The 11,481-nt window shown below is 45.3% G+C and overlaps 1 protein-coding gene across 1 annotated transcript in view; it reads right to left on the minus strand.

Moving 5' to 3' along the window:
- Window positions 1-10,246, minus strand: part of CFAP70 (cilia and flagella associated protein 70) — a 38,134-nt gene extending 27,888 nt beyond the window's left edge. The window contains exons 1-6 of the mRNA XM_075010796.1: window positions 10,199-10,246; window positions 9,562-9,744; window positions 9,096-9,190; window positions 6,922-7,021; window positions 5,869-6,003; window positions 4,513-4,674 (exon numbers count right to left, since the gene is read on the minus strand). Coding sequence (XP_074866897.1) covers window positions 4,513-4,674; window positions 5,869-6,003; window positions 6,922-7,021; window positions 9,096-9,190; window positions 9,562-9,744; window positions 10,199-10,231 — 708 coding nt within the window. The 5' untranslated portion in view covers window positions 10,232-10,246. The remainder of the gene's footprint in view (window positions 1-4,512; window positions 4,675-5,868; window positions 6,004-6,921; window positions 7,022-9,095; window positions 9,191-9,561; window positions 9,745-10,198) is intronic.
- Between the last annotated feature and the right edge of the window lie 1,235 nt (window positions 10,247-11,481).

Consider the following 11,481-nt stretch of genomic DNA (forward strand, 5'->3'; position numbering starts at 1 on the left):
AGGAACCAACGACACAGCAAAGAACGACCTTGAGCAGATCCCTGCAGATTATGTAACTCTGGGAAGGAAGATCAAAAAATATGGGGCGCAAGTGGTGTTCTCATCCATCCTCCCTGTTGGAGGAGGGGCTCCAACTAGAGATTGTCGAATAGTGCAAGGAAATGCACGTTGCGCAGGTGGTGTTGGAGAGAGGGATCTGATTTCTTGGCCCGTGGGATTTTGTTTCGAGAGCAAGGATTGCTAGGAAATGACGGGATCCACTAACGAAGAGAGGAAGGAGCATCTTTGCAGGCAGGCTTGCAAAGCTAGTGAGGAGGGCTTTAAACTAGATTTGTCAGAGGATGGTGACCCGAGCCCTGAGGTAAGCGGGGAAGGAAGAAGGTACAACAAAGGAGGACCACTCCTTCGAAAGGCGAAAGTAAGCCGACCACCTCATTTTCTAAAGTGTTTGTACACAAATGCAAGAAGCCTGGGAAACCAACAGGAGGAGGAATTAGAGGCCGTGGCACAGTCAAAGAAGTATGAGGTGACTGGAATAACAGAGACTTGGTGGGATGACTCACATAACTGGAGCACTGTCATGGAAGGCTATGAACTGTCAGGAAGGACAAGCAGGGGAGAAAAGGAGGAGTTGAGATTTATGTGAGAGAGCAGTATGATTGTTCAGAGCTCCAGTATATGGAGAGAGAAAAGACAGTTGAGTGTCTCTGGGTTAAGCTTAGAAGCAGAAGGAACAGAGGTGATGTAGTGTTTGGTGTCTGCTACAGGCCACCAGATCAGGTAGATGAGAATGTCTTCAGATAACTAAGAGAAGCTTCCAAATCACAGGCCCTGGCTCTCATGGGAGACTTCAACCACCCAGACATTTGTAGGGAGACCAATACAGCAGCACACAGACAATCCAGGAAGTTTTTGGAGAATTCTGGGGATAACTTCCTGGTACAAGTGCAGAAGGAACCAACCAGGGGGCCATACGCAGCTTGACCTGCTGCTCACAAACAGGGAAGAAATAGTAGGAGAAATAAAAGTGGATGGCAATGTGGGCTGCAGTGATCAGGAGATGGTAGATTTCAGGATTCTCATAAAAGGAAGAAAGGTGAGCAGTAAAATACAGCCCCTTGATTTCAGAAGAGCAAACTTCAACTCCTGGAGAGAACTGATGGGCAGGATTCCCTGGGAAGTTAATATGAAGGGGAAAGGAGGTTAGGAGAACTGGCAGTATTTTAAAGAGATCTTATGGAAGGCACAAGAACAAACCATCCTGATGCTCAGTAAGAAAAGCAAATATGGTAGGCAACCAACTTGGCTTACAGGGGAAATCCTTGGTGAGCTTAAACTCAAAAAGGATGTGTATAAGAAGTGGAAACTTGGACAGACGAGTAAGGAGGAGTATAAATATATGGTTGGAGAATGCTGGGGGGTAATCAGGAAAGCGAAAGCACAGTTGTAACTGCAGCTAGCAAGGAATATGAAGGGCAACAAGAAGGGCTTCTACAGGTATGTTAACATAAGAAGGTTATCAGGGAGGGTGTGGGGCCATTACTGGATGAGTGAGGTAATCTGGTTACGTATGATGTGGGAAAGGCTGAAGTACTCAATGCTTTTTTTGTCTCAATTTTCACAGACAAGGTCAGCTCCCCAACTACAATACTAGGCAATGCAGTATGGGAAGGAGGTGGGCAGCCCTCAGTGGGGAAAGAACAGGTGAAGAGCTATTTAGAAAAACTAGATGCACACAAATCCATGGGTCCGGATTTAATGCACCCAAGGGTACTGAGGGAATTGGCAGATATCATTGCAGAGCCTTTGGCTCTTATCTTTGAAAACTCGTGGCGATTGGGAGAGGTCCCGGATGATTGGAAAAAGGCAAATGTAGTGCCCATCTTTAAAAAAGGAAAGGACAATCCAGGGAACTATAGACCGGTCAGCCTCAGGTCAGTCCCCAGAAAAATCATGGAGGGAATCCTCAAAGAATCCATTTTGGAGCACTTGGAAGAGGGGAAAGTGATCAAGAGTAGGCAACATGGATTCGGTAAGGGCAAGTCGTGCCTGATCAATCTGATTAACTTCTATGATGAGGTAACTAGCTCTGTGGACACGAGGAAGTCAGTGGATGTGATATACCTTGACTTTAGCAAAGCTTTTGATACAGTCTGCCACAACATTCTTGCCCACATGTTAAGAAAGTACGGATTGGATACATGGACTGTAAGATGGATAGAAAATTGGCTTGACAGACGGGCCCAACGGGTAGTGGTCAATGGCTCGGTGTCTGGTTGGTGGTTGGTTTCAAGTGGATTGCCCACAAGGATCAGTTCTAGGGCCACTACTGTTCAACAACTTTATTAATGACCTGTATGAGGGGATGGACTGCACCCTCAGCAAATTTGCAGATGACACTAAGATAGCGGGTCAGGTAAATACATTGGAGGGTAGCAATAGGGTCCAGAAAGACCTAGACAAATTGGAGGATTGGGCCAAAAGAAGTTTGACAAGGTTCAACAAGGACCCGTGAAGAGTCCTGCACTTGGGATGGAAGCATCCCAAGCATTGTTACAGGCTGGGGACCAACTGGCTAAGTAGCAGTGCATCAGAAAAGGACCTGGGGATTACAGTGGATGAGAGGCTGGATACGAGTCAACAGTGTGCCCTTGTAGCCAAGAAGGCTAATGACATATTGGGGTGTATTAGGAGAAGCATTTCCAGCAGATCTAGAAAAGTTATTTTTCCCCTCTACTTGGCTCTGGTTAGGCCTCATCTGGCATATTGCATCCCGTTCTGGGACCCCAGTACATAAAGCATGTGGATACATTGGAGAAGTTTCAGCGGAGGGCAACAAAAATGATTAGGGGTCTGGAGCACATGACCTATGAGGAGAGGCTGAGAGATTTGGGCTTATTTAGTTTGCAGAAGAGAAGACTGAGGGGCGATTTGATAGCAGCCTTCAGCTTCCTCAAAGGGGGCGCTAAAGAGGATGGAGAGAGACTGTTCTCAGTGGTGACAGATGACAGAACAAGAAGCAATGGCCTGAAGTTACAGAGGGAGAGGTGTAGGTTGGATATTAGGAAAAACTATTTTATCAGGAGAGTGGTGAAGGACTGGAATGTGTTACCAAGAGAGGTGCTGGAATCTCCATCCCTGGAGGTTTTTAAGTCCTGGCTTGACAAGGTCCTGGCTGGGATGATTTAGTTGGGGCTGATCCTGCTGTAGGCAGGGAGCTGGAGTAGATGACCTCCTGAGGTCCCTTCCAGCCCTAGGATTCTATGATTCCATGCTGATTAGGAGACAGAGAACTGGGACACAATAAAGTGGGTAGTGCTGTCCTGAGGTATTCACAGCATACACAGCTGCGTAGGGTCCCTGGTGCTCCAAATTTAGTAGCATCCCGTGATGCTTATGGCTGGGGCCATAGGCAGCACCAATTCCCATGGCCTCAATCCCCCGGCCCCCACCGCGGCTCCACCTTCCAGCCCCATCAGACCTAACCCCCTGACCCCTCACCCCCTGCTCCACCTCCCAGCCCCATTAGACACAATTCTCCACCTCCCCCATCCCCTGTTCCCCCTCCCAGCCCTGTGAGACCCAGTTCCCTAGACTCTGGTCGCCCCACCCCACCCCAACCCACCATCTCCACCTCTGCAAGCCAGCTCACATCTCCAGCCAGCTGGTGCCTGTCAATCTGCCTGCTCCCCCACAGCATTCCTGTCCTCTTCCTGCCCTCCCAGCCCAGAGAACAGCCCTGCTCTATGGAGTGGCCTCTCCCCCCAACTCCACCCCACCCCACAGGGACTGAAGGGTGCAGGTACTTGGCTGCCTAGGGCACCAAAACTCTTAAGGACAAGCCCTGAAAGGGGGCTGTGAGATTTCCTCTTGATAACCAGTGGAGGGGATCAGAAGCACAGTTTGTAACTGATTGGCCATGTCTACACTAGCCCAAATTTTCAAAATGGCCATTTTGAAGACTGCTAATGAGGCACTGAAATGCATATTCAGCACCTCATTAGCATGCCACCATCCGCAGCTCTTTGAAATTGCCACTTTTTGTTGCTGCGAGGCTCGTCCAGACAGGGGTCCTTTTCAAAGGGACCCCGGGAACTTCGAAATCCCCTTACTCCTATCTCCTGAGAATAAGGGGAATAGGAAAAAGGACCTCCGTCCTTGAAAAGGACCCCCGTCTGGATGAGCCATGCAGCAGCAAAATGCGGCAATTCTGAAGAGCCGCAGCCGGCGGCATGCTAATGAGGCGCTAAGAATGTATTTCAGCGCCTCATTAGTAATCTTTGACATGGCCGTTTGCCATTTCGAACATTTGGGCTAGTGTAGATGTAGCCACTGAGAAGTTTAACTTTAGTCTTAACCGCAAAAGTTTTGGGAGTATCTTCTCTCCCTTTTGCAGCTTGCCCCGACCAAGGCATACTCAAATGGGAGCTGCCCCAGACACCCGGGATCACAAACGCATGGGAAAGCCCAAGAGCTTTTAGCACCATGTGCGACTTTCTCGCTAACCCCTACCTTTCTGGGACCATCCTTCTCCTTGGCCGTTTTATCCTCTTTCTGGTTCCGACCAGGAATAGCTTTTGAATGAGGGGAGTTGGCTGCTGGGATCACTGGCCCTAATTTGTTCAGATTGGCTTGATGCCCCAGATCTCGTAAAATGCTGAATAGACACTTTGTCTGAAAGGGAAGGCAATGAGTGGATATCACAAAAGGGAGGCAAGAACAGAAATGCAATTTGAGGCAGCCTGGACAGCACCCAGCTTGTTGCCTTAACCCTTCATATGATAGAGCACCACAATGACTAACACTGTTTTTGCACAGCAGAGTTGCATCACCTGTAGTATAACACTTACTTAAATGCTATGGTCAGTGCAATAAGTTAGGTTGGTTTGAATTAGCTGCATCAAAGACAACAGCTAAGGTCCAGCCTATGGCTTTCAGGAGACCAGGAAATGAGCATACAAGAGAGACAGAGAGCACGTCCGTTGTTCTGTTTGCAAATTATGTGCATTTTTAGAACTGTGACCTGACAGAGAATACCATAAGGGAAAAAGGACATCACCAAAGCAGTGCTGGGATATTGCGGAGCAGAGACTAGAGGACAGCTGTCTGTCTGACCCCGCTGTTCAATATCCGTCTCACAGAAAGGCAAATCTAGTGTCATTAACACAAGAAAGGTTCGGCTACTAGACAGAACATGGGACATTTGTGATCCCCTCAACAGTTAAGATGAAGGAAGGGACCAGTAAAACCGAATTACTTCCCTTGTGTACATCTCTCCTGCTGGGGGACAAACACTGAAACAAGCTGAACCTTCTACAGGAAACAGGGATGTGAATATTTACCTAAAGTAATAGGGCTGGGGGCAGGAGGGACAAAGGGAAAGTAAAATAGGAAGAACTGTATGGATTATAATCCACCAGCAGTGGTGCTTTTAAACTCTTTTGAGCTCCCTGGTGGTAATTACACTGACACACTAGTCACTATATTTCTCTAGATAGGACCCGCTTCATTCACCAATACTAGGACGTGGTGGGGAAAACCCCTGGCATAACAGGGAAGAGGATTTTTACACTGATTAGCTGCTGCCAGAGAAAAGAAAGCTGACAAGTCATGTCCTAGGCGTCCGAGCAATTCCCACACCCCACTGCTCAGGATGTCTGCATCATACTGTGGCTTAGGAAATAAATCTCTTAATAACCTCTCTTCCCCAGTAACCTTCTCTTATTACTTCTCTTTGGAAATCCACTTTATTGTAAAGGCAAACCTGAAATTCCATTCTGATAGCCCTGAGTGCTCCCAACATGTGATGCATGAACACAACCTGACGACGAGACAGTACTGCAGTGTACGGTACGAGACCGTTCTCACCTTCTCATACACCTCACTGTCTTGGTATGCAAAAACACGGAAAGCCCCTCGTATGCGCTTCACACCCGGGTACAGCAAAGGCACCATGTTGATGTAGGCCACACCATGGAAGTAGATCTGTCCATCATCATCTCCCTGAAAATACAGAACAGGACCAGGCATGAGTTAGCTAAAGAGCTGTTCTCAGGACTGCTCTTTGCCAGGTTTTCAGGCCATAACTGAAGGCTTCTGCATAGTGCGCCAATTCCTATTAAGGCAAAGGCCACCTAAAAAGTGATGTGCTCAAATGGTCACTGTTATCTGGTCACTGAAGTTTCCCCAGCAGGCATAAAACTGTGCCAGTTTCATAGAAAATGCTGTAATCCTTTCAGATCAACATTATCCCAATCTCTGCAGGTCAGGGACAAATTTCTCAGCAAAGTCAGTCAAGAGGTCTGTTCCTGTTGGACTGAGTCCTCGCACTCAGTTTCAGAGAGAGAAGCATCTCAACCCTCTCACCCTCTGATTAGGAAGTAGAACGTCCTGCTGGAGCTGTGAGGAACTCGGCATCCAGTGTGGGGCATGGAGAACATAGTTAGTCATTAGTGCAAAATCCTATGGCCAGTTTAGGATTCCTGGATGGCAGCTCAAGGAACACCTTGGCAAAGGAAAGATCAGCTAATCACTTGCCCAAGTAATTCCTCTTCAGTTGACACAGTACAGAAGAGAATGAACAAGATATTTGTACCTTGTAACTTGAAATGCTGCTCTTCGTTTGACAGATCTAACAACAAACAGTCTGGTGGCACTTTAATGACTAACAATTTGATTATGGCAGAAGCTTTCATGAGTTGCAGCTCACTTCATCCAATGCATAAAGGGAAAGAAAAAGAAACCAAGAGTAGGGGTACAGAGATGGGCATGAGAGGCTGATCACACCATTACCAAAGCCTCTAGCACTCCTTAACTCTCCTCTGCCATTTGGAAACTGCTCTAACTTAGTAGAGCCACTCAAGGAAAATGGCGATGAAAGACAAACCATATGAACCCAGACAAATCTCCAGACATATTTACCTTTTCTAATTTGCTAGATTTCCCTTTGCTGGAGGTAACCACAGGGACTCTGCTGAGCTCCACTGGCCAGTACCGGCAGTCTGCAATGCGCTTCTGAAAACTGCAACACCAAAGAAGATAGCTGAGAAATACTGAAGAACAGTTCAGAGATTAGCCAGTGAAGCTGCGCATTTACAGTAAGCTCTATGGGAAGAAATAAATTGGTAAAATGATGATCTAATCAAAAAATAAATCTACCAATGCCCCCTGTTAAATGTTCTATTCTAACTTGTAGTTTTCATTAGTAGGGACAATGGCATGAAAGCTGGAACGTTATTCCATCAGAGTTCATTGGCTCCTGCATCTCATTCTCCATCATGTCACAATGCTTTGGCTGTGATAGCCCAGAATTCAGTTGGGAAATCATAAAGGACAGCATCAGAGGATAGAATTGCAGAAAACGTAGGGCTAGAAAGAACCTTCAGAGGTTACCTAGTCCCTCACCCCATGCTGAGGCAGGAGAGATAGGCCTATGCCATCCCTGAAAGGTGTGTTTGTCTAACTTTTTAAAAGCTGTCCATGATGGGGATTTCCACAAACCCCTTTGGTAGCTTATTGTGGTACTTAACTATCCTTATAGTTGAAAGTTGTTGCTAATATCTAACCTAAATCTTCCTTGCTGCAGACTAAATCTTAAAGGTTGAACCTCTAGTTCACCACCCTTGGGACCAGGGAATTTGCTGGACCATGGGAGGTCAATATTGCCTAGCAACATTACTAACACTTCCCCTGTTTACTGGGCTCTAGGAAGACATTTTGAGGCAAATTAGATCTAAATAACACCACAGAACAATGAGGGTCAGAACTGGTGGTAGTAAATAAATATTATGGGAACCCCGGAAAATTTGGCCACAGCTATCATAAGTGAACATCCAGCTGACTATGGATGTTGCTGGACCGGAGTGTGCCAGTTCAAGTGGATATGAAGAGCAGTTGTTCACTGGCCTCTTTACAACAGACCTTAACTTACCTGAAGACTTTTATCCAGCTCCCTCTCAGTCGTCTTTTCTCAAGACTAAGCATGCCCAGGCTTTTTAAACCACTCCTCTCTGGTCAGGTTTTCTAACCCTTTAATCATTTTTGTTGCTGTCCTTTGGATTCTCTCCAACTTGTCCCCATCCTTCTTAAAGCGTGGTGCCCAGAACTGGCCACAGTACTCTGACAGAGGCCTCACCAGTACTGGGTAAAATGGAAGTTACTTCCCAAGTCGTACTTATGACACTCCAGTTAATACACCCCAGAATGATGTTAATAATTTTTACAACTGCATCTATAGTTGGCCCACAATAACTGTGACCTAGTATAACCCCCAGATCCTTTACGGCAGCACTACCGCCCAGCCAACTTATTCCCCTTTTGTAGTTGTGTGCAAGTGTAGCATCTCACATTTGTCTTTACTGAACTTCATCTGGGTGCTTCTGACCAATCTCCAATTTCTCAAGCCAATTTTTAATTCTAATTCTGTTCTCCAAAACACTTGCAACCACTGCCAGCCAGGTACCAGGCACAAATTTTTATCAACATACTCTCCGCTCCATTATCGAAGGACAGATCTCTCTATTTCATGTAATATTGATTACTACTTTTCATGTAGTATTATCAACTGCTTTTTAATAATTCCATCTAGACCGTATTTCCCTAGTTTGCTTATGAGAATGTCACACAGGATTGCATCAAAAAATTTTACTGAAACCATGAAAGATCCCATCTGCTGCTTCCTATCTACCCAGGCGATCAGGTACGCTGTCAAAGAAGGAAATTGGGTTGCTTTGGTACGGTTTGTCTTGACTATTGCATGTTGGTTGATATTTATAACCTTACTATGCTCTAGGTGCTCACAAACTGATTATTTAACCATTTCTTCCAGTATTGATCAGAATACCCAGACTTACGCTCAAAAAATAAAAAGTACTGGAAGGGCTTAGTGATAGAAGAGCCCATGCTTTAGGATTTAAAACAAGCTCTGTGAAGGATTAGGCAGATTACCCCACATCTTTGGTGGGGTCTATTGTGCCTTCTTCGAAGCAGCTGGTGCCAGTCACTGTCAAGACTGAAAGAGATGAATCATGGGGCAGACACATTCTAGGCACTGCTGTGTTCCTCCCCATTTCCATCACTTTCCTTTGTTTTCTTACCTGAGCACTGCTGCGGGGTCTAGGTAACAGCGCCTTTCCAAGTCCCAAACAATTCTCTTCTTTATGGTCTCTGCCTGAATCCTAAACTCCCTGTCCTAGGACAAACAGCGAGATGTTCAGATCACACCTTGTGCCAGGACACTGCATTGCAACTGATGGGCAGCGCCTTGCCTTGCAGCAAAATGCTTATCACCCTCGAGGGGAGGGCTTCTTGCAGAACTCGACTCCCCACCGAAACAGGCAGCATCTGAACAAAATGAGTTTGTAACAATTACGGCAGTTCTGAGGCCAAGTAAAGTTAGATATTCTTGTTTCACCAGCCCTGGCTTGGTGCTCACATAAGCATCAGGAAGAGAAGTCCTGACCTTGTCTCCCATTTCATATCTTTGAAAGTAAGTCTTCAGTAATTAGTTTTGCAACGCACGCCAGCTCTCTTCCGGCTGCTTCAAGGCCATTTTTTCCTCACCTCTGTTTTGTTGAGCTCTCCATCTTCCTCCTCATAGGGGCCTCCAACAATAAAAGAGTCTGGAATGTTCTGAGCTCCTGGTGCCAGGATGTTGTTAATGGGCCATTTTTTTGGTCGGGGGATTGGCTCTTTTTCACCACCAAGCTTCAGGGTCCCATTCTTGAACATCAAGGAGTACTCCTTCTAAAGAGGTAGAGAGAGAGGATTTTCATCGAGAGATCTGCGCAGAAGCACGTGAACACTATAGTGAGGTGTGACCAACACGTGAAGAGCAGAATTCTGGCGACATAGCTCGGAAAACATGCTCTGGCCCACACAACTACAAAATAAAAGCATGAAACTGCATGAACTGAGACAGGAAGATCCCACCCACTTCATCACGTATGCACATGGGAGTTGCCATGAAGATGCACAGACCAGGAAGCAATGGGCTTGATCCAAGTCACAGGAATATACTTGCACATAGGCAAACAGCTGAAAATAAGTGACAAATACCACTATAGCTATGGGCCACAGACATGCCCACATCAGAGAAATAGGTATTCATGGCTCATGCAGATTCACATCTTAGAAACCACAACCACTAAGCAAAGATCTAGGTGGGGGACACACAAAGAGTTTATCGACAGTTCCCCACCTCTCCAACAGTTGGTACTTGCAAACAAGCCATGTAGTTTTGCTGGGGTCCTGCGGGAACAAATGCTTCAGGGACAGAATAAGCAGCCTCCAGTGTAACCCTGAGGAGATTACCACCTGAAAGCTGTGATGTAGAAAGCAGGGACTCTTGCATGGACACTGACACTTCAAGACCACACTGCAAGACAAAAGCAAACAGAAATGACATCGCACCAGAAACAGCAAAGCTATTAAACAGTTACCATATGCCTGTCTTTACAGACAAAACATGTACAGTAGATGTTTGCTAAATTGGGAATCTACAATATTATTTTATTAACTGATTGAAATGAAGAAATGGGTATTGCTGTGTGTTAAATAAATTTTATAGTAATTCAATTATCTGCATCCAAACTGTAAAGTTTCTTTACATAGAATACAAGTTTCTCAGGGCAGGGACCATGTCTCATATAGTCACTGCTTAACAAACAAAGAAAAAGTTAAATAAAACTTAGCTGTGTTGAAAAAACATTAAGGATGAAAAAAAAAATCACTCAATATTCTGGAGATGCCAAAGTTAAGGTTGCACATGGTACCTCATTTGAGCCCTTATTCCATATGCATTATTACACTGTGTTTTATCACAAGATTATGTGCAAGATGGGTGGCATACCATGAACAAAGTAGCTTTTGAATCCTTATTATCTTCACTATTCAGTGTGAATGGACATTTGTCTCATTCATTGCATACTGTTGACCTGTCTACAGATGGCAAAAGCACACTTTCAGATAAACCAATGCAAAATTAAAGTCCACTGATTTCAATGAATTTATGCTGGTAACTGGAAACAGAATGTGGATTAAAATTAGATACGCTGCGACATTCACTATGTATCATTGCTTCATTCACTGAACTCTGTTCAGACAGTGTGTGGAATAAGGCAGTTACAATAGTATGCAATGAAATAAAAAAGACCATGTAAGGTTTTGGTTGCACATAGGGGCAGTTAAGGTTACCTAGGCATCATCACTTTGCAACATTACTGCTCTTTCAATGTAGTTTTTTTGTACAACGTATATTAGCATTTATGGACCCAATCTCACTCCTACTGTAATCAATAAGAGGGGGAATAAGCCCAAATTTTTTCCTAACATATGCATAATTTGCAACATGGCTGAGTCAGAGTTCCTGAAACATTCATAGCTTTCGGTTTAAACTGCAGCATACAGCTGCAGAGTTGAATTACTGAGAGGATAGCTCTAAGAAAGTCCAAATACCTTGGCATCTGGGCAAAGGCTCTCTAG

Source organism: Carettochelys insculpta, chromosome 16, assembly GCF_033958435.1.
Source record: "Carettochelys insculpta isolate YL-2023 chromosome 16, ASM3395843v1, whole genome shotgun sequence".
Taxonomy (NCBI): Eukaryota; Metazoa; Chordata; order Testudines; family Carettochelyidae; genus Carettochelys; species Carettochelys insculpta.